This window comes from Pogona vitticeps, chromosome 1 (assembly GCF_051106095.1).
Source record: "Pogona vitticeps strain Pit_001003342236 chromosome 1, PviZW2.1, whole genome shotgun sequence".
In the NCBI taxonomy this organism is placed as follows: Eukaryota; Metazoa; Chordata; class Lepidosauria; order Squamata; family Agamidae; genus Pogona; species Pogona vitticeps.
This window is the reverse complement of record NC_135783.1, coordinates 152,522,052-152,549,749: the sequence shown is the minus strand read 5'-3', so window position 1 is coordinate 152,549,749 and position 27,698 is coordinate 152,522,052. Positions and strand designations below refer to the sequence as shown.

The window sequence follows — 27,698 nt, the reverse complement described above, 5'->3', positions numbered from 1 at the left end:
GCAGACTTAAGGGAGCATACAGAAAAGATAAATCACTGAGGATTTTATCCTTCCTTATATCAAATATACACAAAGAATCAGGTTAAACCAAAAGGACACCAAAGACTCAACACTAAAACATCAAGAAAAATCTGTCCACTGGTTATCAAAGTCAACATACAAATCAATACAATAAGCATGACGATGTCTGAGCACACGTTGTGTTATAAATCATCATATACCACATAACACTATATGTATATATTTAATAAGTATATTGTTTGTCACTGATACGGAGAATTGTGCATTATGTGATTATTTTATATGTAACATATTCTCATTCATCTATATGCCTGTCATATTGACCTATATGTTGTGTGAATGGAGGAGAGGTTTATCCTAGTGTTGTTTTGGCCTTTGTGCAAAGCAGTGCCTGGTTATGGGAGGTTTATTCGATGCATCTCTAAGTTCTAACCCATTAACTTCATTAAACCATGACATTTAAAATGAATAGAGGAAATCAGAGTAGTAGCAGTAATCAGCAGACACAATCACTTTAAAAATGTTTATTCTATCATAGTAACTTCAAATGTTGTGAAACAGTTTTCTACAATCTTGAGCTTTTCTTCAGAAAGGAGGTTTTCCTGCTTTAGCTTTGCAATAAGTAACTCTAAAGATTTGAGTCTGCTTAAAGTTTTTCTCTCCTGGACTTCTAACACTTCGATTTTAGAATGCAACTTTGCTATTTTTTGCCAGAGTTGTTCCCTGTTGGTGTCTTGCCTACAGTATGAATGCTCAGTTTGTAGCACTTCACTGCTACTGCAGTTTGTGATGCATTCCACATTTTCTGCTTCAGTGTTAACTAATTCCTGTTCCGCTGGTATGAATGAGCCCTCTAACAAGAAAGGTGTTCTTGAGCTGTCAGAAGGAACTATAATGGTGATAACAGACTCTTTATTTCCACTGAATTGTTCTAAAGCTTGTGATACTGTATGGAGCAACATGGAGTTCTCATCCATTTGCTGCACCTGTACCGAATAGCTTTCAAGATCACAGTCCAATTGATCAGGCGCAATATCATTCATTGGTGTAGTGGTGCTACTAAATTCTAGAGGCGATTCCAAATGTTCAAGGTCTGTAGCCTCTAAATTAGAATCTGATGCACGTTTTAGACATGACGGCAGATCATGAACTGAAGATTGCAGAACTCTGGTTGCATTACTGAAGAAGTTCTCTACAGAATTAGAGAAATTATTTTCTGGGGAACTGGAATCAACAGCTGCTGGATTTGGCAGACCAGCTGCTATTAACACAGATCCTGTTTGCTCCATATGCCGTCCAATCAAGTTATGTGGATATGCAATGTCACCTTCAGCCTTTACTGTGTCCTGAAGTAGTTCTTCTGTTTCTGGATACTTGTTTGAGGTTACACAGAGTGCTTTTTTATATAGGCTTTCTTCAATTATAGGATTTCTTTTTGGTGAGCATGGTTTAAGTGGTGCTGTTACTAAGTACATGTTGCTTTCCTTGAGATCTTGCTTTCTTTTTTCATGCATTTTCTTCTGAGAAGCACCTTTTTCCTAAAAGAGTGAAACAATCCATGAATGTGATTAAGATGTCACCACATATAACATGCTGCACAGTGGCGCTCCTCCTTTTAATGCCTTATAATGGACTCTTTATATATGTTTACTCAGAAGTCTCCCACTGTGGTCAATATAGCCTAATTTCTAGTAGGTGAACACATGGCTATAGCCACGTTACCAGCTTTGCTGCTCAAAATGAATTTAGCAATGTTCACAACAGCCTCTCCTCTCTGATGGCTTGTTTGCACATTTGTTAACAATTTTAGGGGTCTATTTTGGATTTTTTTTTCCCAGCAGGAAAATCATGGATACCAACTACACCCTTTAAATTTTAAAAACAGTAGTACGGTACAGTAAACCTTTATTGGCATAAAACAGTGTGGACAAGGAAGTAAGACACAAGGGGAAAAGAATCACAAGGCGAATAAACATAGTCAACATTAAATGAGGGAGTACAAAATAATGAGAAGTAATATATAATACCCGGGAATGAGGTAAAGAAAAGTTCTACAGTGAGTTTCACAATTACAGCTAAATAGTTTGCCATCGCTTCAGTGAGGGAAGCACAGCAGTCACTCAAAAAAAAAAAAAGGGGGGGGGGGGAGAAGGTCAGGGAAAAAGTCTGAAAAGGGAATCAACCAATGATCTAAAAGGAGTTTCCGAAGGGAGTAATGTGCTGGACATTTGAATAGAATATGATCTAATGTATCAGGCAGCAAGTGACAGAAAAGGCAAAGTCTTTTGCCTTTAGGGTTTATAGAGAAATGACCATTTGTCTTGTCTGAGTTGATGGTAAGATGATTTAACGAACAGCATTGTTGTAAATAGGTAAGGGAGCAATGTAAACCTAATTTGGTAAGAGAAAGTAGGGCCATATCATCAGCATAAAGGAGGACAGGAAGAGGAGCCCCGTTAAGGGCTGGAGGAGAATTATCAGAGTTTGAAAGAAAAGAAGGGAAATCAGCTAGAAAAAGGTTGAAAAGCAAGGGGGCAAGGATACATCCTCGGTGTACACCATTTAAAACAGGAATCCTATTAGTTAGAATGTCTGAGTTGGGGAGGCGGACTTGGCTGAAGTTAAAAGTATGAAGACAGCGAAGCAAAAACAGAAGATGAAGGTTGATCCCCCATTTGGAAAGCTTTTCCGATAATAGACTTCTATTAATGGAATCAAAAGTGCCCTTAAGATCAATAAAGGCAACATAGAGATTGGAGTGATGATAGGTTGAATATTTTTCAGCTAAAAAAGATAGTAGAAATACATGATCAGAAGTGGACACCCCAGCACGAAGACCAATTTGTTCCATTCCAGGGAGATTTTGAGATTGCACCCAAGATAAGAGTTTGGTGAGGAGGAATTTGGAATACAGTTTACCAATATTAGAAAGAATACTTATCGGCCTATAATTGCCAGGCTGGGAGACGTCACCTCTTTTGTAAATGGGAATTATGACAGAAGATAGCCAGGTTTCAGGGAATTTGCCAGTACTGTTAACTAATGTAAAAAATTTGGCAAGGGGCTCAGCCCTCCAATGGGGGTTGGAAGTCAAGATCTCAGAGAGAAAATTGTCTGGACCCAGGGCTTTATCAGATTTCAGAGTACTGATGAGATCTATGATTTGGTCAATGGTGACAGGGGGTCAGTCACGGAGATTGAGGGGATTCGGTAAAAGGGAAGGGAGGGGGAAAGGAACTTGTACATAGCCCTGTAAAATGATCAATCCAGGTTTCAGTGGGGATTGAGGTAAATGAATTTGAGGGGGGCGGTGAAATGGAACAAGAGACTATAGACCAGAAGGACTTCTGCTTGTGAGATATGATTGCCTGATTTAAGAGGTGCCATTTGCGTTGTGCAAATTGATGTTTTTTTTATATCAAACAAGGCAGAACAGGCTTTACGAAGGAAGAAATAGTGCTGTAGGGAAGGGAGGGTTAAGTGTTGGTGAACAGAAAAAAAGAAAGATCTAATTAATTTTTGCCTTCCAACAGTCTGCGTCAAACCAAGAATGAGAATGGGTAGCAGAGTGAGGCAAGTTTTGAGATCGAAATAGAGATATTAAAAATTCAATGAGTAAGTTATAGTTCAAGATGGCCGTAGCTAAAGTGCTAGAGGCCGTCCATTCTGTTTTTATATATACATAGTTTCAGGTAAACAGGACCAGTCGAGGGCTACTTGTTCAGTGTTAGGGGACCATCTGATTCAGGGAAAGGATTGGGCAGGTGATAGAGAAAACAGAGATGAGGGTAGAGGAAAAGATAAGGATAACATGATGGGAAGGTGGTCACTATCTGTATGGTTACCAGTCAGAAAGTCAAAAAGGAAGGAAAAAAGAGATGGTGAAACCAGGATATAATCGATAACGCTCGAGCCCCTGGTGGTAAGATGAGTGAATTCTCCTGGAACGTCTTGTTTAGCAAAACCATTGAGAATGGTTAAATTACAATGAAGACATATCCCTATCAGAGGGAAGGCATAGGTATTTTAAAAAGAGTCTTTAGAAGATCTAGAAGAAAGACACCAGAGAGGACTTTGCTCATTAAAGTTCCGATTTAGGTAGAGGGCTAAGGCGTCATTATTTGGACCTATTCAAGAATTGGGGTAGCTCCCAATTAAGAGATGAGCAGAGGGGTAGACAATGGAATATTTCAGGAGAAGTTCTCCTAGGTTATCCCAAAGGGGCGGTGAAGAAGCAGAAGGGGGGGGGAATGTAAATGTTGAATAGTAGGATCTTTAGGTCCTTAAAGTGTTGTAGAAAGGTCAGGAAGTATGAAGAATGAGTCTCAAGAGAGAATACAAAAAAGGGAAGGAAGGATTAATAAAACAGGAGAGACCTGCACAGAGGCGGCCTTTTGAGTTAGTTTTAAAGGCAGGGAGATGGTGTGTAATAAATCCTGGAATAAAAGGGGAAGATAAAGACCAGGTTTCTTGAAGAAGAAGAATATTGTGTGTAGATAGGAGCTTTCCTCCTCCATCCCGCAATGTTCCAACAGAGGACCTTGAGTGACAAGGTGGGGGAAGGTAGGGAGGGGAGGGTAACCAGGAGTTAAGCTAGGGAAAATGGGGGGGGGCATAAACTAGAAATAGGATATAAGGGGGGAGTAGTAGAATCAAGAATTTCCTTTGGAGAAGGAACATGTGATAAGGAATTAACTGTTGTGTTTTTTGGAGCGTGGGAAAGGGTGGGTGCCTGAATGTGAGGAAGAAGGGAAGAGAAATTTTCTCTAGTATGCACCTTATGAAATTTAGCGGAGGGGGAACTTGAGATGAAGCATCAACTAAAACAAAGAGCTCGGACCGAAAGGTTTTTTTTTTTTACAATAAAAACAGATGATAAAGGGTTATTGATAGGATGAGGAACAGCAAGAGGAGGGACAGTAAAATCCTCAGTTATAGGAGGCAATTCTTCGTCAGATAGAATGGGGCATAAAGGAAGTACATGGGAAGGAATAGAAGGGAGAGAAGTGTGGATAAAAGAGAAGACATCAGGGCAGTCAGAGACAGCAGAAGCAGGCTCGATCTGAGCAGGGTCGTCAGTCCTAAAAGAATTAAGAGGAGAGGGAACAGGAGGGGAACTATTTAGGGGACAATTTGAGGGGGAAGAGGGGTAAGTTATATTCCTCAAAGGCTTTGTTAAAGAAGAAGGTTCTTCAGTTCTGTGGAGAGTGTGACATTTCTTCGTAAGAAGATTTAAAGTGGTCAAATTCCTGAAATAACGATGGGTAATAATACCCTTACATTGTAAAAATCCAATTTTAAAAACTACTAAATAGGTTAGCTAGAAGTATAGCTTGACTAGATACAGTTTAGCAATTTTTTTAAAATAAGGAATGACTTTCTGAAGTGGGTTTTTACATTCCCTCTTCAATCTTTCAAGGGGTGAAGCTTTACTAGAGAAAACCAAGAGCCAGGTCTACTGTATCAAAGTAAGTGCTTCTTAACCCAACCAAACAGGACATTTAGCAGTTCAGACATGTTTTGTTGTAGAATTCATACAGCAGAAGATATATAAGGTGCATATTTCACAACACTGTCATTTAACATTGTAAGCTATATGCCCAAGTTCCAGACACTTTTCATGTATAGGGTTTTTTTTTCCAAACAGGCAAAAAACAACTTGGGCAAAAACTGCACAAACAAATATATTGCAATTCACCATTGAGGTATTTTTTGTCTAGGGAAAACATGAGTATTGGAGTAAAAAAGAAAGAAACCCATTCCACTTTGGGGCAAGCCATGATCCCAAGAAGCTGAAAGAACACTTTCTGGTTTCTAGCAGTTGGTCCCATTTTGGAAGGACACTGAATTTTCAATAGCCTGGGGAACAGAAGACCAGCTGACTATAATCCCATCCATAAACATGTTAAAATTCCCATGAGATCAGAAAATTCTTCAGGGATTTGTCTGTCTGCTTGGATGAGCACTGAAGGGGAAGACAAAGAGTGATTCTACCCATTTATTGATTGATTGATTTGATTTGTATCCCGCCCATCTGGTCTATGCGACCACTCTGAGCGGCTTCCAATATAATATAAACAATTAATAAAAACACATAGTTACATAAATCTACAAATGAAAATGTGGAAACCAAGAAAATAGAGTAAAAATAAAATAAAAAATATTTGAACTAATGGAGGGGGCTCTGTGAAATCTCAGGTCAATCACAGGACCAGACTGCACAGTTATAAGAAAGCAGTATTTGTACACCACACATCCGAACTGCAAGCATATGTGTGCCAGCAAATAGAGAACAAATCTAATTACAATGCCATTAAAATAAAAATAAATGCTCCCATGGCTCTGAGGCAAATATTTTTTTATCACATGATTTCTCATTTGCAACTTATTTTTACCTGATTATCAGACGACGAGAAAATAGTTGGCACTGCAGTTGTTTTCAAATATCGAATCCCCCATCGGACATCAAGAGAATCTGGTGTAAAATGGTCACTGCAGAGGACCTGATGTTTACTGGGAGTCCATGTGTCACGTTTCATATTCCGCAACCATTTTTCTAATCTCTCTTTATCATGTAGAGGAAATCTGTTTCAAAAAGATGTACAAAAAAGCACTATATTACGGTTGAGGAAAATTATTGCCTACAACATTCTAGGTTTCTTGTGCACAACAATTTATTTACATTTTCCAGAAACTTATAATTAGATGTACTGATAACTCGCAAGCAATGGAAATGACATGTTTCATATAATTTCATATGATAGATGTCACCATTCAAAGTGATGGTATTGCCTCACAAAGCTCTGTTTGGCAGAGGACTGAGCAGGGTACCCCAGGGACCATTTTCTCTTGTGTGAATTTGCCTTGGAGATCCTTTATTGGATTCCATCATCACAAGTTATGACTTTAGGAAGATGTTTTATTGTTCGTATCCCATTCTCCACCTGATGACTCCCCTTTCAGTTTGCATTTTACTTAGTTGATGAGCTATCCTTTGGTATAATTTGTGAATTTAAACTTACTGTCAATTTCCTTTGGTGCCTAGAAGCCACTCTGGCGCCCTCAGATCAAAGAAAGCAATAGCATATGCTTAAGCAACACTAGAGTACCAAACGCTTGCTTTTACGCCTGTAAAAACTGTTCTTTCGCCAGCAATAATTAAGATAATACACATACAGTTTTATAACTATAGATATACTTTACAGGAGTGTGACTAATCTTGATGAAGGGAGCAGCAGCTTCACTGCTTGAGATAAAACTCAAAGAGAAAATAACAAACTTATACATTCCAGTCCTCTCGTGCTGTCAACCCTATTTTCTCACAGATATACTGGACATGCTTGCAGACAGGCAGTATCAATCATATTCATGTTGGATAAGTCGCTTTAAAAAGTATTCAACTGCTGAAATGTCCCAATATTTTAAATAGTGACAGAATTAAATGCTGCCTTTGTATCAATTGTAACACCATCATAGTTCTCTGCTTTACTATCTCTGTAAAACATATTCTATGTAAATCTCTTAAACTCCATTCTTACTGGATAATGAATCTCATGGGTGCTAGGAAAGATGCAGATAATAAAATAAAAATTCATAAAGGAAAGCCTAGGTTTCTTTCAAAGGTTATGTGAAGGTCACTGTAATTGTCTTGTTATGTACTGCTGACTATTCTAATGGGTTTTTTGAGGTACCTGTACATATATGAAGTGCTTGCCTTTACCACCACCACCACCCCATGAGTTTCTGGTGAAACAGAAATTTGAACCCAGGTCTTTTGAATACTAGTGTGACAGTCTATCCCCTACACAAGACTGACTGGCTTTTAAAAAACATTATGTATATTGCATGATACTCCATGTCTTTTTCTTGAACTCAACCTAGGAAAAATGTGTTGAACAGCAAAAACTTGCAGATTCCTGCTTATTTTAAGGTGGAATGTTATTTTTGCTTTATTAAAGTGCATATGTTTAAATTTAAACTTGCACATACTGGCCAAAACCCTGTTGAACAGATTCTGTCTGTACAACAGGACTGATGTCAAGCAACAGTCGGCTACAGATTAGACATCCTTTCTTGATTTCAGGGTGCATTACTTCATTCCATGCAAGCCATGCACACTTGAAATGAAAACAAAGGAAGTGTTGAATGATCAACAGGCAGTGATATCATTCTTACCATGCAGGGAGAGCTACATAACAAGATTTCAGCCTACTTTCAATCTGTGCTATATTTATATTCTATTTCTCCTCTAATGAGATCAAGGCATGATCATCCTCTTCCTTGTTTTATCTTCTCAATAACCCTATGAGGTATGGTCAGAGAGAGAAATTAAACCATGATGAGTCTCATGGCTCAGTGCAGACTTGAACTTGAAGTTCCCAAGTCCCAGTCCAGCCCTCTTACTCTAAACTGGCTCTCAGTGATGGCAGTACTGTACTGTGTACCACATTAAACAGTCACAAGCACAGTAACTCCTACAGGTAAATCCCTGATCGGTTGGTTTTTGGTGCCACTAAACTGAGATAAATTGCTAAGCAAACATGCTTTAGAATAGAAATAAGAGTAATCAATTGTTTTCTTTGGAAAGAGAATGGGGCATGATAATCACTGACAATAACATCTTGTTTCACTTGATTACATTTTAATCTCAAGTTTCCTCCAAGAAATTCAAGGCAGCATAATTCTTCTCCCATATACTGTATTTGATTCCCTAGTATGTTTAATTGACAGGGGCTGGACTCAAGTGACTCATCCAGGTCTCTTCCAGCTCTGCAGTTGTTGTTGTTATTATATAAGCAGTTTCAGATCTCAGAAATCACACCACCATCAGAGCTACAAAAGCAGCAATATTAGGAACAGCGTACATACTGCACCGATATTTAACAGATACTTAGATTTTTAGTCAAAACTTGTATCTGTTATAGAATACCCGTCGATGTCTTTATAATTCTGACTGCCTGGAGTTTTTGAATAATAGCATTTATAATATCTTCCTCTTCACAGTCCTGTGAAGTAACTGAAAGAGAGCGGCTGGGCTTCAAAACCGAGTGAACCAGGGTCTCCCCAGTCCCCATCTGGCACTCCAGCTTTTGCTTGTTTATTACATTTGTATCTTTATAGCCTGCTTTTCGAGCTTCAAGACAGCAATCCAGGCAATTTAGACTCTTTTTAACTTCGTTGTCCCACTTGCTTGAAAGGGCCAGAATTGCCGGTAGAGCGTATACTCGGAATTATACACCCTTTCAGACAGGAAGAGGACATAACGATAAGTCCTGTTCCACTTGGTGTGTTCTCGTTTTGCATTTTCCTTCAACAGATTATTTAAGATCCGACCAGGCTCATGTATAAGTTGTGACGCGGCGCAACACCTGATCCGGAGCCTTTTTAAACTCCATAAAAAGGGGAGTGAAGTGCGGAGAGCCGAGACTCTTTTTCTTTATTGAACTGCAAAAATAAAATCTGGCCGTGATCGGGCGAAAGTGACAGCGCAGGGCACGCAGCCTGCCATGAACCGACTCCCCGCGAACATCTCCTTAAAAGAAATCGGCGGGGTTTTTATTTTCAAGGAAGCATGAAGAAAGATCATGCTGCAAGATCCCTTAAGCAGGACAGGGGAAGTTTCTCGCTCTCTTCTCTTTCCCCCCCCCCCCGTCCACCCGCTTCCCCGCCAAAGAATTCAGGGTATTTTCCCCTAAACACTGTGAGATGAGCTGCAACAGAATCGGGGCCACCAAAACCTATCATCCTTCGAGCCTCGTCCTCGACGGCACTCACGGGTAAAAGCTGAGCTTCCTCTGGTCTCGGGCGCTCTGCCCCGCTCGGTTCCTGCAACAGGTGGCTGCGCAGTAGCGAGGCATGGCCGAGGCGTGTCCCAGCTGGTAGCTGGCGTGGAAGGACGCCTCCTCTTTTCTTTCCCCCCCTCCCCACACTCCTTCGCCCTTAAGCAGAACCCGCAACCCACATTTCCGCTTCCGGAAACGACTCCTGGATTCCCCCCCCCCTTTCCCCAGTTCGCCCTTCCTCTCTTTCCCCCTTTGTGGCCGGAAGGGGCGCTGCCCGCCAAGACGCTCGTCACCCGCGCGGGGCAACAACAGCTGTCCACGTGCGCCGAAGCGCTGCGTACCGCGTGACCGCGGGCGGCCAATCGGGGAGCGCTTCGTGGAGGAACGTCGCCTTCCTTCCGCGCGCCGCGCCTCTCCGTAGGCTTTATAAGAAGGGAAGGTTGTGGAAAAGCGAAAGAGAACGCATTGGCCGAGGGAGGGAGAGGAGCGGCTGGTGAGTTTGCGGGGGAGGGGAGAGTGTTGGAGTCTTTGCCCGGCTTGGAGGCCTGTAGGCTGCCTTATTTAGCTGCAGAAGCGGTGGCAGGGAAGAGCCAAACTCTGGGGCCACTTTTATTTTTCTCTACTCCTTCGGGCTTAGCTGGTGGTAGCGGGGGAAGGATCTTCCTGAATACCAAGGGACAGCTTCGTCGCTGAAACTTTAGGGTTTCCTTGAGCCTGTCTGATTATCTCTATGGTTACAAGTTGGTTTCGAGAAAACGTAAGAAGCCCAGTGGCCTCCTTTTCTGTTCTCGGGACCGGGTTGGGAATAAATAGGACCTGGCCTTAGTGAGTGTTGAAGAGGAATAGGGATTTATTAATCAAGGCATAGTCCTCTACATTTCGACCTAGGTTCCCTTAATCCAGTTTCAATAGATCTATCTATCTATCCCTATTTATTTAAGTGTGGGTAAGCATTTTCACCCTGTCTTTCTCCTTAAAGAGCCAAAATGCAATACTAAGAATACAGTAAGCAGTAAGCCATAACAGTCCAAATTACACAGCAGGTAACCAGTCACTGAGGGAAGGCTTGCCTGAAAAGAAAGGTCTGCTTGCAAAAGGACAGCAAAGATGGGGCCAGCCTGGCTTCCTGTGGGAGGGGGTTCCAAAGTCTGGGAGCAGCAACAAAGCAGGTCCTCTCCCATGTCCCCAACAAACATACCTGTGAAGGTGGTGGGACTTAGAGAAAGGCCTTTTTCTGATTCTCTCAATACACAAGCAGGCATATAATGGGAGATACTGTATGGTCTTTGAGATACCTTTTTACTATCCTTGTTTCTGCTTCCTGTGGCATTTGACACACCTTTATATTTTAATAAGTTCAAGAGAACAAGGCTGTGTAGTGCCTTTTGTTGCGCCAGTAAAAGTATTTGGAACAGGCAAGCATCTTCAGCCTGGGCACTGCAGTTTTTGAATGGTGGTGTATTTCTCTGCACTGATTTTAGAAGAGGTAGCTGTGTTTGTCTCTGGTAGTATGTCAGGCAAAAACAACAAAAATGAAAAAAGACAAAAATGCAATCTTAAAGGCCAACTTCTATATTTTAATATGACTATTTTGGACAAGGCCAGAGTTCTCTGCTTTGGTTACAGATCAGGCCCTGATTGGCTGATCTGTTTAAGAAGAGACCTGTTGGACTCTGAAACTCACTTGTTTGCAATGTTTTAGTGGTCCAGTAGAGATACTACTCACTCTTACTATCAGATTTTGTATAAGAGCCACATGGCTTTTTTCTCTTGTTTTAATAATGATGAGGCAGTTGCCTGCCACTTCATAAATTTTGGATTGTCATTATGCAACCCCAATTTTCCTAATTATAAAATGTATCAGTGGTATATGTTCAGCTGTTGTTATGTGGCATTTGGCTTGCCCTGTCTTGCCAAGTAGTCTACAAAAGAAGACTTTGGGATATTGATTGATGGACGTTCACACATCTCTATCCTTTGCTGACAGGCTTTGCCCTGACACTCACACAGAGGAATGTGTGTGACATGTACAGCTGCTTGGAAGCCAGCTGCTTATGGTAGTATAAGAGTGTTTTTAAGTAGTAGTCTAGCTTGGTAAAGTGGAAGACATTAGGTATGTTTTCCTGAAACTTCAGATTCCCTGGAGTACATTTCATTTTCTGTAGTACAATTTTAATGCTAGATGGTGATAATTTACTTTGTCTCAATCAATATTGATTTTTAATTGGTGAAACAAAGATTTTATGAATATATATTTTTCTGGGTCTCAGAAGCTAAACGTTAGAAACTAAGCCAATGTGTGTTGAGGTGTATTTGTAATAGCATTTTTAAGTGCATGTTTTTTTTTTTTAATAGTGGCCAGAATCCTATGGGTTGGTTATGCTGGTGAAAGTGTAGTAACATAATTTACAGCAGCAGATTGCCACTTGTGTCATTTGTTGCTCACCATCCTGCTGGAATGCAAACAGCATCTTGTTAACTATCAGCAGTTGATGCCATTGCACTTAGAAGATACAGTGGCTTAACTAACTGATAGGTTGCTGTCCATTTTCTCTTGAGATAGTAAGATTAAATTCCTGTTGAATGCCCCAAATACAGTTAGAGTAGTCACATTTTTAATGGTGCAAGTTACTTTCCAGGAAATTGAAGTCCAAAACAATTACCTCATACCTTTTATACATGTTATTATCTAAGGTGGTTGAGATACACCTTTTACAGGTGGGATATTAGTATAGGTGCAGCTCAGTGGGTAAGTAGTGAATATACATCTCATTTTCATATGGTGTAGTGCTTCTGTAAAATGATTGGTATGAGATTTCAAAGGCTGCAAGCAAATATTGGAAAATTATTCTTTCTTAAATAGCTGGTATACATACTGTTGCTTATGCAAAAAATGTGTGCTTGATTACTTAAAAGAAGTGTATGAACTATGCCTTACAAAGCAACTAATAACCAGTGCCTTACAACTGATCGTTTTGTATGCTTCTTTTGAAGTTTCACAGTGTTCACTGGGGCATACTCTGGGCAACTTTGCCATTTAAAACTTTATATATTATTCATAAACATGTTTTACAATGCCTGTGCTGGTAATACAAGGTTGCTTCTCGCAGTAGACATTTAAACTGGGATTATTAATAGCCAAAACAGTTCAAACACAAACCAAAACCAGAAAGTTCAAAGCTTAATGAAAAGCATGGTGAAATGAACACATCTTTAATGGAAAAAAGTGGCCAGTCTAATTTCTGTTAAACAGTAGTATCACAACCAAGAGCACTTTTGGGGATGGGGGCATTAGATTGTTCTATCCACATGCCATTTAGGATTTTATAGGTAATAATTGGCACATACAATCAATCTTGGAAAATGAATTGAAGAAATCAATGCAGTTTAAACAAGACTATATTCAGAAAAATGGACAGCCAAAATTATTGTGACTGCAGCATTTTCCAGACCTTTTTTAAAAGCACCCCTGTATAGTGTGTGCTGCAGTGACCTCATGTGATGATGACTAGGGGAACATGGTTGGTGAAAGGTGGAGCTAATATCTGGGAATATTCCTTCAGTCTGCAAATCAGCCCCTTCAGATAGAATGTAAATCTGTCCAAGCTACATTATTCCTATAGTCCTAGCACAATACTGACTAGTATTCCTTCTGTCTTTTCTGGATTATGCTTCATTTTGATGGCTCGCTTCCAGTGGATAGATGAACCCAGATAGCAGATCAGTGTCTCCATAGCCTCTTTGGCATCAGTTTCAAAGGACATTTGGATTTTTTTTTGTCAGTACTGATGGCAACAAACTCTGGTGATTTATTCTGTTAACCTTGTGTGGATGTTGTCTGGCATATGAAGGGACAGAAGAGAACCCTGAGGGACCCTAAAAGCCAGTGTGTCAAAAGTGTTGCCCCTCTGCACCATCTTCTGAGAATGTCCAGTCAAATAGGATTGTAATTAGGATTATGCTTCCCCTGTGCAGTTCCCAGTGTAAATTATTAACCAGGACCGTTTCAGTATGAAGGCAAAAACTAAGTCTGCTCAAGAATTCAAGGACTCATGGAAATGAGTCGATAGCACTTAATATCTTACTCAAAAACTAATGAGCTCACCATCAGTTATTAAAGACAGTTGTTGCTATCATGGCCAAAGCTGGTGGCTTTATTAGAATGTGCACCTATACAAGTCTGACCAGACTCTTTCTTTTTCTTATTAGAGTAGAACTAGGTACTGCTTCAGCTACTCTAGAGTAAAAATGATATCTAGAGTAATGACATTTGTAATTCTAAGGGACTAGTGCTGTTGGAGTTAATTGGAGTAGAGCTTATTCTGTGAGTAATGAAGTAGAAATGGAGTTCTTTTTACCAGTTTCTTGATTAAAAACACATTCAAGTTCCTAATGTAATGGCAACTTGTTCTAGTGTTGGTTGTTTCACTAGACTTATCTGAAGCAGAAATAGAGTATGATGTTCAGTATTCTATTTTTAAAATCTGGTTATCATTTTTATTAATTAAGCAGTGGTATATTTTGCAACATTGGAGAGAAGGAATAAACTTCTGAATAAGGCATACTGTTGTACTCTTACAGTTCTCTCCCTGTATGTGTGTTGAAAACCAGAATCCTTTTAAAAAATAATTATTTATTTAATGTATATTTATTTATTTAATTTATATGCCGCCCACATTACCCAAAGGTCTCTGTGCAATACCTCTTTTCCCAACACTTGCATCAAGTAGAATTCACAAACAGAAAGCCCCCATTGCTTTGAGTAGGCCAGTTTCTAGCTCATACATCTATGAGTTGGAGATTATGTGGCGTGCCTTCCTGTGGTGGTGTTCCACACCTGACTGCAAAGAGAATTCTGCTGCTGTTTCTTGCCGGCACTCGGAGGAAAAAAAGGGATTGGGAAGGAGGGGGAGGAAAACAACATTGAGGGGGAAGAAAATATTGATAAAGCAAGAGATGGTTTGTTTCCATGTCTCTTACTCAGAACAAGATTCAAAACAGACATGTTTAGGCATGTATAATAATTTGCTTTATGTAATATGTAAAAACGGTACTGGTGGGGAGGCATGCCAGTGTACCTATTGAAGTTGTAATTAACACTGAATGGTGGAGAACAGAAGAGCATACAATGTTTTTGTATTAACAAGCTATCTACCATACAACTTTCCCTGTCCCATGGGTTCAGTGTTGCTTAGAACAGTTTCATCAGTATCTCTCTCGCCCTAAGGCTTGTACAGTAATTAAGTTTCTGTGACTTGATAAGGCAATGTTTTTTTTAAAGATACTTGTTTCTTGGTATTACTCCCCTTACTATGAAAATGTACTTTTTCTTTTAGTTACTTCTTTTAGTAGTTAGATCAAAATACACAACTAAAAGTGGAACAATTAAGTGATGGCCTAACAAAACTCCTAGACCCACTTATTCTGCAAAATGTCCTGTTAAAATGTAAATATTGGTGTAAACAGTGTTCTGGACAGCAGGTAGAGACAAATGTTTTGGACTTTTTAAAATTTCATATTGTGGGTTTTTTTCATGACAAAGCAGTATTGGCTTTGTTAGTATAGCCAATGCCTCTTATAAAATTGAACATCATTTATTCACATTTTCAAAATTCTCACAAGCATTGTAATAAAGAAAAAGGGAAACATAGCTCGCAAAGACAAGTTCTGGTTCAAATAGTGTTTATTTGCCCCTCTCAAGTGTTTACAAACCACATGGATTTGAGAATGTGTGTACATGTGTATAAAATGCATGATTTATAACTGTGCCTACACATGTTTAAGGCAACTTTAAGATTCTAAGTCTGATAATTGTGTGGTCATCTGATATTTCCCTACTTTTTCCTTTAACATTTATATAAAAACATAGTATTTGTATAGGCAAAGAGATTTTAAGTGAAAGTTGTATTAGCTAATTTGATATTGTCTGTCTTCATACTGCCAATTTTCTCATGTTTATCAGTTAGTTTTAAGGAGTGGACTTTGATGTAAACACAAAAGGAAAAAATACACTGTCCCTTTTTTATTTTCACATTTTTGTAACTCTTGAAACAACTTCTGAAACACAAATGATTCACTTAAACAAGAGAAGAGTAGATTGAGATTTTGTAGTATTCTGTTTTCCTCTTTCATCTAACTTTTCTTTTACCCTGTCTATCAAATTGCCCTAAGAATTTTTTCATCCAGTAGTACCACAAGGGCTGCTGTCAGCAGCCAATCAGAATGTTCAAGAGCAGAAATTGTGAAAATGTAAAAGAGCTTGGATTAGGTGGAGCCAGTGAGTTGTGGGGATCTGTGTACAAGTTCATAACGCCTTCATTCTCGTATTGTAGTGCCTGGGTTCTGGACTCAGAACAAAAGGCATCAGGGGAGGAAAGAAATCTCTTCATATTCTAATAGTTTTGGTTTGAGATGGGCTTTGAGTGTATTGTTATGCTGTTATTTGCTTGACTTTCTGAGTTATTAGAAGGGCTGTATGTGTTGTTGTTTTTCCTTGTGTGTGTGAGGGTTCATCTTTTGGATCCGACATTTCTTTAAAGGAATCAGGAGGCCTTTTTGATTTTTTTTTTTTTTTTGCAAATAACAATCATCATTATTATATATTTTAAATGAGTATTTCAAATTGAAAATTGAAATTGATATAGCACTGTATTTTCTTGTTTGTTTGTTTTTTATTGATTTAAATAGTACCAAACATACAACTAAAACATCAACACAAAAAAGAAACACCCTCCTACTGAGCTAAACCCTCCCCCCTTTAGAGTCAGAGACTCCAGCTTCATTGACTCTCTGTTCTCTCCAGCTGGGTTCCCAGTGCAAACTGAATACATGAAACAGGAGAACAGTTTATTGGATTATTCAACAAGAGTCAGGTATCAAAAAGTCGGTCCCATAACTTTTCACCTGCTGCCAACGGGTCAGACGGGCTTCCAAGCTTCAAGAAAAGGGTTGGTCCCGTATGTGTTCCACAGGCCAGGCCAGTCTATCATTGGTTCTTCCTTTAGAACCTCTCTGGTCTGTCCTTCCAATAAATGAATGGTTTTCTCCTCTGCAAAGTCTGCCCATCCATAGTCTCTGGTGGGAGAAAGGGTTGCCCAGGGTCCTCTGGATAGTTTATCCTCCTCATCTCCTCTATCCTCCATGTCAACCTATCTCTTATCCTTTCCACCTTTTCCTTCTCCTCTCTCAACCTCTGCCACCACTCTCAAGCCTCTGCTTCTCCCCAGTAAGATGATCTGGGAGGATTTCTCTCCTGTGGTGGTAATTGGCTTCTTCCTTGGGTACTCTTAGGCGTTCTCAGACCCCTGTCGAAGGGTCTTGTAGCCAGACCCATTCCCGACCTGGCGGTAACTGACTGTTGTCCCTTTTTATTTCTGCCATTCCCGCCTCTATCTCCATCCTCTGACATCTGTCTCTTCCCGCCAATTCCATTGAGATGGGTTGCTCTATCTCTAGCCCACGTAACTCTTGCTCCAGTTCCCGGGTATCGGTTCCCCGTTCTCTTTTCCATGGAGAGGGAATGGGAGAAGTCTGATCCTCTTTCTATTGTCTGTAGAAGGCACGGCACTCCACCAAGAGGCTCTCTACTCTCAGCCTCTCAGTGTGAGGATTTGCTTTCTCTGTTAGGCTAATTCTTTTAAAATGTTACTTGCTTAATTTACTGTGTATTCAGAATCTTGAAGGGTGTGTGATGAAATGACCCTAAAAAGCTGGTTCTTTTTGTGTTAAGAAAATTAAAATGAAAGAGGCACCGCATCAAAAGAATCCAATACAAGACAAAATGAAAGTTCTCACCATGCACATCTCTACTTATTACAAACCTTTAATATTAACAACAATTGAAAACGTCTTTATTGAAAGCCATGTGAAAGTGGGTTATGAAAGTATTATTATTCTATCAGAGTTAAACATAGCTCACATTAACCTTTGTCAGTATCTCAGCCTTTGAGTAGATTCTTCATATGGATCCATATATTAATGTTATAAAAATAAACTAAATTATTCCAAAATATTTTTCTTTTCTTTTTCTTTCTGAAAATGGTACATTTTGAGGTTACGATTCTGAGAGCTAGAGACAAATATAAATTGTTCTGAAGGTACGCCCGATATATTTATATAAAATATACATAGATAAACCTCAGGAATCCTGAGAAAATATTATCAAAATATGTGAACATTTACTAAGCTGAGAAGATAATGGAAAACTAAAGTTTTCTAACTGAACTAGATTTCAGGTAAAAATATTTGGATGGTAAGCTGTGTTTTCACTAAAAAAATAACTCTCATGTTATTTCCTTTACAGAGATCTTAACAATGGCTACTACCCAGTCTATCTTCATATTTGCACTTTGCATTTTAATGATAACAGAACTAATACTGGCTGCAGAGAATTATTATGACATTCTTGGTGTCCCCAAAACTGCAACTGATCGGCAAATCAAGAAGGCATTTCACAAACTAGCAATGAAATACCACCCGGACAAAAATAAGAGTCCGGGGGCAGAAGCAAAGTTCCGAGAAATTGCAGAAGGTAAATAGAATCTACCTTCTATCCAGTGTTCACTGATGCTGTAATAAATTCCTCATTGTGATGAAAGAGCTAGAACTAATATATTATTGCTTTGAAAAACACTTGTACTTTTTAGATAGCAGTGACACTTAAGTATTTGTATAGGTATATTTGTAGTTGTACTTCATTAACTAATACCCAAAGGCTATCTTTGAAAACTGGTTTGAATATAATGCTTTCAACATATACCTTAATAATTTAGTGTGGTTGTCTTTGAAACTGAATTTTAAAATGTACACACCATTAATTATGTTATATTACATATTAGCTTTTACAAATTAACTCAGTGATAGCTATGTTAAGGGGGCATGCATTGTTTTCAGAAAGTTTCAGATTCAAATACTGGCATCTCTGTTTAGGAAAGGGAGTGTTTTTAGTTGTAACTCTGCAGAATTGATGCTAATCAGTATGGAATATATGGAAGTGAGTGCACTAAGGATGTGATACTGTACAAGTAGATTATTAGTTGGGGAGCCTTGTGGTACAGTGATTAAACTGCTGTACTGCAGCCAAAGCTGCTCATGACCTGGGGTTCAATCCCAGGTAGCTGGCTCAGCTTTATATCTTTCCGAGATCTTTGCTTTTTGGCTTTGTTTAGTTTTGTGTCATTGGCAATAGTTCTCCAGCCCAGATTATACTGTGATTTTCCTCAGGCTTGCTACCTTTAGCCTTTAACTTGAAGTGGCCTGGAATATAGTGTCATTCATGCAGTGTATGCCATTTTTTCTAAAATCATTATCTTTGTCAGAGGGCATGTGTTATATGCAAGATTTTATAGTTGCTTTTTATTGCTTTTACAGCATATGAAACACTGTCGGATGAAAATAGACGTAGAGAGTATGACCAATTTGGCCATGCTGAAGGACGAAGAAGCAGTGGAAACAACTTCCAGCAGTCATTTAACTTCAATTTTGATGACTTGTTTAAAGACTTTGATTTCTTTGGCCAAACCCACAATACACAGTCAAAGAAACATTTTGATAATCACTTCCACAGTCATCAGAATGTACACAACAGGCAGAGACGTTCTTTCCCAGAATTTTCCTTTGGAGGTGGACTGTTTGATGACATGTTTGAAGACATGGAAAAAATGTTTTCCTTCAATGGGTTTGACAACACACATCAAAAAACAATGAGAACTGGAGGCAAATTCCATGGGTCTAGTAAGCACTGCAGAACTGTCACTCAGCGTCGAGGAAACATGGTTACCACATTTACAGACTGTTCTGGTCAATAATACTTTGCATTTTTAAACCCATTATCCTGTCTTTAACTACCATTTGTTTCTATCCTCTGCTGCAGAAAAAGTTTCTTTGAACTCCACAAAGTGTATAGCTTAATCACTTTAACCGCTGGAAGCAAGCGATAGCTAAACTGATAAATTTTTTTACTAAAGCAAGGTGGAAACATTTTTCACCAGCTATATAGAGTGTTCATGTGGGGATAAAATCTCCATGTGGCAATGCCAGATTCTGTTTTTAATAACATAGAAGAGAAATTACCAGATTACCTCACTATTATGCTTATACTTTGCACATGAAGTGTTGAGTTGGCGGCACACTATTCATTATTGTCAGGTTCCTAGTTTTATAAAGTGTTAACCTATTGAGGGCTTGTGTGTGTTTTTGTTTTTAGTTAGCACAGTGTTTGCGTACTGTAATCCTAAATTGTTCAAATTGTTACTAGTGACTTAAAATACAAGAAAAATATTAAAACATATATTTTCAATTGTATGACTGTGTTTAGCAAAATAGACTTTATAAATATCAACAAGATATTGGGTTGAACTATAGAATGCAGGAACATCTTGGATCGACATTTCGGGTTGCTCTTAAACCAGTGCTATACTGTTGTGTGCTTCACTTTGTTACCTCAGTTACAGCATAGTATAGTCTCAGTTGTGCCAAATAGATCAGGATAAAACCCCACTAGCTTTGATTTTGATACCTTCTTAAACTGATGATTATCTAAATGTGAAGTACAAATCTCATTTCCTTTGCATTTTGAGATTTGTGCTTTAGAGGTTGGAAGTATAGCTATTCTCTCATACTTCCTTAATCCCTTCTCTGTGTTTTCCTGACTCTTGACAGTTTTCCCCCTTTGCCTTCAGTTATTTGATTTCAGGGTCCTGGCAGTTGTATAGCAAAACTTCCATCTGCCCTTATCTATCCTGTGGAAACTTATCACTTGCTGACAGGGCAATATACACTGATCAGCCACAACATCAAAACCACTGACATGTGAAGTGAAAAGCATTGATTATATTGTTACAATGGCACCTATCAAAGGGAGGGATATAGGCAGCAAGTGGACTCTAAGTTCATGAATTGAATGTGTTGGAAGCGGGAAATACAGGCAAGTGAAAAGATCTGAGTGACTTTGACAAGTGCCATATAGTGATAGCCGGGTCAGAGCATCTCCAAAATGGCAAGTCTTATGGGATGTTCCCAGTATGCAGTGGTGGTGGTGCTGGTTTAGTCAAGTCGTGTCCGACTCTTTGTAAGCCCATGGACCAGAGCACGCTAGGCCCTCCTATCTTCCACTGCCTCCCAGAGTCTGGTCAGATTCATTTTGGTAACTTCAGTGACACTGTCCAACCATCTCGTCCTCTGTTGTCCTCATTCTCCTCTTTTGCCTTCACACTTTCCCAACATCAGGGTCTTTTCCAGGGAGTCTTCTCATGAGATGGCCAAAGTATTGGAGCCTCAGCTTTAGGATCTATCCTTCCAGTGAGCAGTGGTTAATACCTACCAAAAAGTAGTGCAAGGAAGGACAACTGGTAAACCGGCGTTAGAGCCATGGGCAACCAAGGTTCATTGATGCACATGGGGAGTGGAGGCTGGCCCATCTGGTCCAATCACAGAGAAGAGCTACTGTAGCTTAAATTGTGGAAAAACCTAACAATGGCCATGATAGGTGTTAAAACTCCTAGAGCAGTTTGTTGTATATGGGGCTGTGTAGCTGCAGGCCAGTCAGGTGCCTGTGATGATCCTGTCCACTAGTGAAAACACCTACAATTGGCATGTGAACATCTGAACTGGACCATGGAGCAATGGAACAAGGTTGCCTGGTCTGATGAATCTTGTTTTTAGATCAGGTGCATGTGTGTCATACACCTAGGAAAGAGATGGCAGCAGGGTGCACTATGAGAAGAAGGCTGTGTTACGCACTGGGCAATGTTCTGCTGGGAAACCTTGTATCTTGGCATTCATGTGGATGTTACTTTGACATGTACTACTTACCTAGAGATTGTTGCAGACCATGTACACCCGTTCATGGCAGTTGTGTTGCCGCTTTCAACACTGGCCTCTCAGCAGGATTATGTACCCTACCACACTGCAAAAATTGTTCAGGAATGTTTTGAGGAACACGACAAAAAGTTAAAGGTGTTGCTTTGGTCTTCAAATTCACCAGATCTCAATCCGATAGAACATCTATGGGATGTGCTGGAGCACCAGATCTGATCGATTGAGGCTCCACCTCACAGCTTGCAGGACTTAAAGGATCTTCTGCTAATGTCTTGGTGTCAGATACCACAAGACACATTCAGAGGTCTTGAGGTGTTGATGCATCAGACTTGTTTTGGTAGCATGAGTGAACCTACACCATATTAGGCAAGTGGTTTTAATGTTTTGGCTCATCAGTGTATAATAAATGCCAGGCTGAAAGAGCATTAATTGTTGGAGCAAATAACACATGAACTTGGCACAACTAGCAAGATCAGTTCACTTTGCATCTAGGCCTGGGACTTTTGGATTATTTTGGACTGCAGCTCCCACAGTGTGCCTAGCAAATGCACCCCAGGAGAATTCTAGAAGTTGTAGCCAAGAAAAATATAGAAGTATAGTTTCCAAATTCCATGAGGTGCTGAGGTTCTAGTTCCCCTCTACTGAGCACTTGTTAAGCCTCAGCTTGAATCCTGTGTCCAGTTCTGGACACCACACTTCAAGAAGGATGCTGACAAATTGGGACAAGTACAAAGGAGGGCAACAAGGATGATTAGGGGGCTGGAAACCAAGCCCTGAAAGAATTATAGGCCTTGAGAAAAGAAGACTAATACAGTACAGAGGAGAGGCAGGATCTGTTCTCAATCATCCCAGAATACAGGACATGCAACAATGGGCTCAAGTTGCAGAAAACCAGATTTCTATTGAATATCAGAAAAAACTTCCTACCTGTTATGGCAATAAGATAGTGGAACCAATTACCTTGAGAGGTGGTGAGTGCTCTAACCCTGGAGGCATTCAAGAGAAACTTAGATAGTCACCTGGCAGATACCCTTTGATTTGTATTCCTGCACCAAGCAGGGGTTTGGACTTGATGGCCTTATAGGCCCCTTCCAGCTTCAGAATTCAGTGATTCTATGAAAAGGCTATAGAGCAATTTTTAATTGTTTACTTGTGGATCTCTGTCACTATGTTGAGTCTGAAGAAGGGGAAAACTATGCCAGCATTGCTAGGGAATGCTAAGGCTCCGTGGGAGCTACAGTGGTTTGTGGGATATGTAGTCTTGCTACTCACTACACTCATAGAAGATGCCTTTCAAAGAACTACCTGTCTCCTGAACCACTGCAGCTCATGTGGACTTGTATTTTTTGGTTGCAGCTCTCGGAATTCTGCCTGGGGGAATCCTGAGTGAATCTGGGAGTTGCGGTCAAAAAAATATATCCAGAGATTCCATGCCTACTTGTAACAATAATAGCAATTGTAAATAGGTGCTGAAAATATATCCTGTTCTTCAAAACAAAACTAGGCTTCATTTTTTTAAAATCTCCATTGTAGATTAGGCTTTACAGCGACTGACTACAACAATCAGTTATTTTTCTCATCCTTTATTGTTTCAGAGCATGGCATTTGGAAGTTCATGTGAATAGTAATTTGTAATATTTCCTTAATTTTCATGGGTGGAATTATTTCCATATTCAGGGTATGGAGGGATACAATTTCCTTGTTTCCCCTGCAGTCCACTGTCCAGCCTCAAACCTGCTTTAAAGCAAGTTGGGACTCTCCAAAGGAGGTATGTGGGCAGAGGGCAGGAGTAGGGATATAGCAGAGGACAAAGGCACATTGCATGAGCACAGTTTGCTCACAAGACCCTTGTGTTTCTGTTCTGCTTGCTTATATTCATTGAAGTAAGTACAATTTAAAGACAGAGGGCCTGGCGTGCTCTGGTACATGGGGTCACGAAGACTTGGACACAAGTAAACGACTAAACAACAAAAGTACAATTTAAACATCTATTTTCAGCAAGTGTTCATAACAAGAGTGGAATATGTGGCCTTATGGGGACAAAGTATACAGTATTGGTATTGTAGAAAGTATATATCGGCACATGATAATGGACATCAGGTTGCCTTCATGTTATCAGTTATTTTAATATTTAGATATTAACAGCCCAGAATTAAGAATGAAAGCCATTGGAACTGCAACATATACTCAATTCCTGAAAGATGTAATAGGAACTAAAGAGTTTACCTTGTACTGAATGATAGTTGGAGTATGTCAATGTGGTTAGCAAACACATTACAAGATACATGGTCGTAACTAAATTGTAACTTTGGCCTAACTAGGCTACAGCTGTATTTGATTGCATAGGTTTGCAGATTTATTTATTTATTTATTTATTTATTTATTTATTTATTTATTTATTTATTCAATTTATACCCCGCCCCTCTAGACAGAGTCTACTTGGGGCGGCTTACAAAGAATAAAACATTATAAAATACAATCAAATAAAAATCATCAGTATATATAAATCAATGACATAATTATATCAACAAATTAGAAGATCAAGATGGAAAAAAACTAAAGTGCTACATTAAGCAACAGGATTTCATTAGTAAAGGGACATACTGAAACACATTCACAACACATCTGGTAAATAATATGGATATGGTTAGATGCAGCCATTTGATTGTAACAAAAGAAAGATGCAAGACAAGTACTGTATATACTTGAGTATAAGCCTAGTTTTTCAGCACAATTTTTTGCTGAAAAAGCACCCCCTGGCTTATACTCAAGTCAGTGTCAAAATGACATGTTCTCCCCTGCAGTACGGGTGTTCTCCAGACTCCCCCACTCATCTACAGGTGCCTGTAGCCTCTGTGGGTGGTCCGATGATCCAGGTTAAGTACACTGCATTTCTGCTTCCAGGACACTTCCATCCTCCTCCTTCTGCATATACTATGTACCCACCTTCCTCCTCCATCCTCCGTCTCCCTCCATGTTGTTACACAGCAATAGAGCAGTAGATAAGTGCAGCATCTGGTATGAGTCCTCCCTCCGCAGGCAGTGAAGTGTGTCTCACAGCTCAGAAGGGCAGTATCTTCGAAAACATTTAACCTACTGATGCCTCAATTAGTGTAATTTTATTGATATCTATTTTTATTTTTGATAAAATAAAAATGGAGTGGCTCTAAATTAGTAGTCCACACCAGACAACTGGTCTGGATCACCAGTCAAGTCCATTATTCAGAGATTTTAATCAGTGGAGGTGGGGGATTTAAATGTTAAATATGGGTGCTGGAAAATTTTTGCATGGGTTTAGATTCCTCTCTTGGAATTGCTCATGGCTCTCTTTAAAAAAAGTGCAAGAGTGAGTGAATCATTCAGCTGAGCTACATATCTTACAAAAGAGGCATATCGTATTCCGTAAGTATTCTTCCCTCTTTTCTGTGGCAATATGAGGTGTAAAACAGATGGAAAACATCTATGAAGCCATAAGTGCATCTTTTAATTGCATTTTATTTTAAGCTCTTTCTGATATTCTTCCTACTTAAAGAGACTCACATAGAACAACTGGGGTTCTGAATATTAATTTTCAAGCTTCCTTGTCTCACAGACTTCCAATTTTTATTCTGTTATAACTTCTTAATTAGTCAGTGAGGAACAAACCCTTAAGATTGCACAACTAATTATAGAATTAAACATTCTCTCTACAATAGAAAATTAAAATGCTGAGTGTCTGAGGTCCAGCCAAAGACAAAAGCAAGCTATTTAATTGGAAGTAATACATTTTTACGTGACAAGAGAGTTATTTGGTGCTGTGTTTTTGTGGCTTTGAAAATAATTATAGTGATCTTTCTCATCAAAACACTGACCTTCAGAGAGAATTGGTTTTGTAGGAGATAAAGTGTTCCAAGGATTCACAGCAAGTCTATTTCATTGGAAGTCTTCAATCTTGGTTGTATTGAGAGTTTTTAACAAAAATATTTAAGGAAATGTTTCTAATGCATACATGTCCTATATGCCTTGCTGCACTTGTAGAGCCTAGATATTCATTTATTAAATACAGTCCAGAAGTCTTATTTAATAAATTAATGGAAATTAATACTTCCTTAGTAAATGTTTTGACACTTCACAAAGGTGGGCTACAAGAGATGTTAAAATCAGCGTTAAATTTTGTGTTGGAAGATAGGACTTTAATATACAACAGATTGTCATACAGGAGTGGTAAAGGAAATCCCTTTGGTTCAGGAGCATTACTCTTTTATAACCAGCTTCGTGTGTTTGCATGTCCTCATTCATTGTTATGTGTCATCAAGTTGTTTCCAATGTATGACAACTTAATACATTGATGGCCCTCAAGAAGTCCTATCACTAGCAGCAAATTGTGCAAATTAAAGTTCATGGCTTTACTTACTGATTCATATGCGGTTACCAATCTGCATGCCAAGTGGCTCGAACAACTATCTAGTTCAAAATGTACTACGCTTTGTGTGCACGTATTAGCAGACAGGATACAATGGCTTGCTTGGCATAACAAACCCCTAGTTTTGAGAGACAGAGCAGCATTTGCCAAAAAAAGAGTGGTGGGGGGCATAGAGAAATGAAAGGCAGGTTTTGGAAGAGAAATGTGCTAGAGAGGGCGCCTAGGTGCTGGTGAAAATGGTGAATTAGGTGGGGCAGAAATGGATAGGTGCCGATAAGGAAAGGAAACTGAATTGACCCGAGGGTTTTATAGTTATATTGTTGAAACTGAGCAGCACAAAGGATAACACCTGCTTGGTAAATATATGGTGACTCAAGATACTCTCAGATCCCTAAGATTTTGCTTACAAATTCAAAATGGAACAAACACCTCAAACTATTTTAGTAGTTTACAGCTTTCCTGTGATTGGCCGCTCTGATTGTGGGAATGCTACAAGAGTTCAATTGAACGTAGTTACAGTGCCTGAGCAGATTTTGTGCTAAACACCCAAAGGTCTTTATGGCTTTGCAGTGGGGACTAATACTTACCCTCTTCCTCCACATCTCCTTTGAGCACTACATGCTTTCAGTCTTTCTGCCTGAATGGGGTTACTAGACAAGGAATAGTGCTAGGTAAAGGTCACATATTGATTGATTGATTGATTTAAAATATTTTTAACCCACCTTTCTCCTTGAAAAGAACCTAACGCTGCTTACAACAATGAAAGACAATATTTAAAGTTGAAAGCAATGAATATACAATAGTGGTTAACGTATTTAAAAGACGATATTTAAAAACTACTAGGCATCTTACATCATTAAAAAGCAATCTTAAGGCAAAGATCAATAAGTATACACACTTTTGAAAAATGTCACTCTGAGCAATGGAAAACCCAAGTAGTACTAAAAATCTGTTTAAAGCAGTAATGCATAACAATCTGTCTAAAAATCACATGTAGGTAGATGATTACTGAGAGGTACCTACACGTTCAGTAGGTAGCTGGAAGAGGAAGGTATTTGCCTGCTTGCGGGAGGAAACTCTGGGTTGAGCTCACTGCTGAGATCCATGACCGTGATGGTTGCACAGGCAAAGAGAACAAGACTGAATAATAACTCCTGCCACTTGGACTATACAAATGCCCAAGTGGTTCCAATGCTGGATGTGGGATTGAGGTAAAATCAAAGAGATCAATAGTTTGATGCTGAGAATGAAAGGAATAGATGTGTAGAGATTCATTGCTGGTAGAATGAGTTGATACTAGTTGATTGGTACACATTTGGGAGACATTTTGGGTGACCCTCCAACAACCTCACCTACTTTAGGACACTTTACAATTTTATCACATTTTCTAGCAAAACAAATGGTGTTGGTTTGCTGACAGTCATTTGCTGATAGTGGTGACCTGTCAGGCAAGATTTCCATGGCATCACTTCCCTTTGAGAGCTAATGCGGTGAATGGATAGAGCATTAGACTAGGACCCAGAATACCTGGCTTCAAATCCCTGGCAACTGACTGGGGAGTGGCGATGGCAAACCATTACTCAGACCTCTCATAGACCTTGTGAACCTTATTAGGGTTACTCTTTATGGGCATATCCAGGTATCACTCTAAAGCTACTTGATAGGACAAAGCAACA

The 27,698-nt window shown here is 39.4% G+C and overlaps 2 protein-coding genes across 2 annotated transcripts; one reads left to right on the top strand and one right to left on the bottom strand.

The window, feature by feature from the left end:
* Positions 1-530: 530 nt before the first annotated feature.
* On the bottom strand, positions 531-10,004 carry THAP5 (THAP domain containing 5). Its single transcript, XM_020806856.3, has 3 exons — positions 9,796-10,004; positions 6,417-6,606; positions 531-1,559 (listed from the first exon to the last, which is right to left on the bottom strand). Exons 1-3 carry the CDS (start codon positions 9,876-9,878, stop codon positions 546-548), a joined length of 1,287 nt encoding a protein of 428 aa, XP_020662515.3. The 5' UTR covers positions 9,879-10,004; the 3' UTR covers positions 531-545.
* Positions 10,005-10,157: 153 nt separating this feature from the next.
* Positions 10,158-20,105, top strand: DNAJB9 (DnaJ heat shock protein family (Hsp40) member B9). The gene is made up of 3 exons (XM_020806858.3): positions 10,158-10,296; positions 18,106-18,333; positions 19,173-20,105. The coding sequence occupies exons 2-3, from the start codon at positions 18,117-18,119 to the stop codon at positions 19,607-19,609; spliced, it is 654 nt and encodes a 217-aa protein (XP_020662517.2). The 5' UTR covers positions 10,158-10,296; positions 18,106-18,116; the 3' UTR covers positions 19,610-20,105.
* The last annotated feature ends 7,593 nt before the right edge of the window (positions 20,106-27,698 follow it).

Excerpts from the sequence above, each read along its gene's own strand:
- DNAJB9 (XM_020806858.3), top strand. The coding sequence starts at position 18,117 with ATGGCTACTACCCAGTCTATCTTCATATTTGCACTTTGCATTTTAATG. Across the intron at positions 18,334-19,172 it reads GTTCCGAGAAATTGCAGAAG|CATATGAAACACTGTCGGAT; the intron begins GTAAATAGAATC and ends TTGCTTTTACAG.
- THAP5 (XM_020806856.3), bottom strand. The coding sequence starts at position 9,878 with ATGCCTCGCTACTGCGCAGCCACCTGTTGCAGGAACCGAGCGGGGCAG. Across the intron at positions 6,607-9,795 it reads AGGAAGCTCAGCTTTTACCC|ATTTCCTCTACATGATAAAG; the intron begins GTGAGTGCCGTC and ends TTTTTGAAACAG. Across the intron at positions 1,560-6,416 it reads TCTCGTCGTCTGATAATCAG|GAAAAAGGTGCTTCTCAGAA; the intron begins GTAAAAATAAGT and ends TCACTCTTTTAG.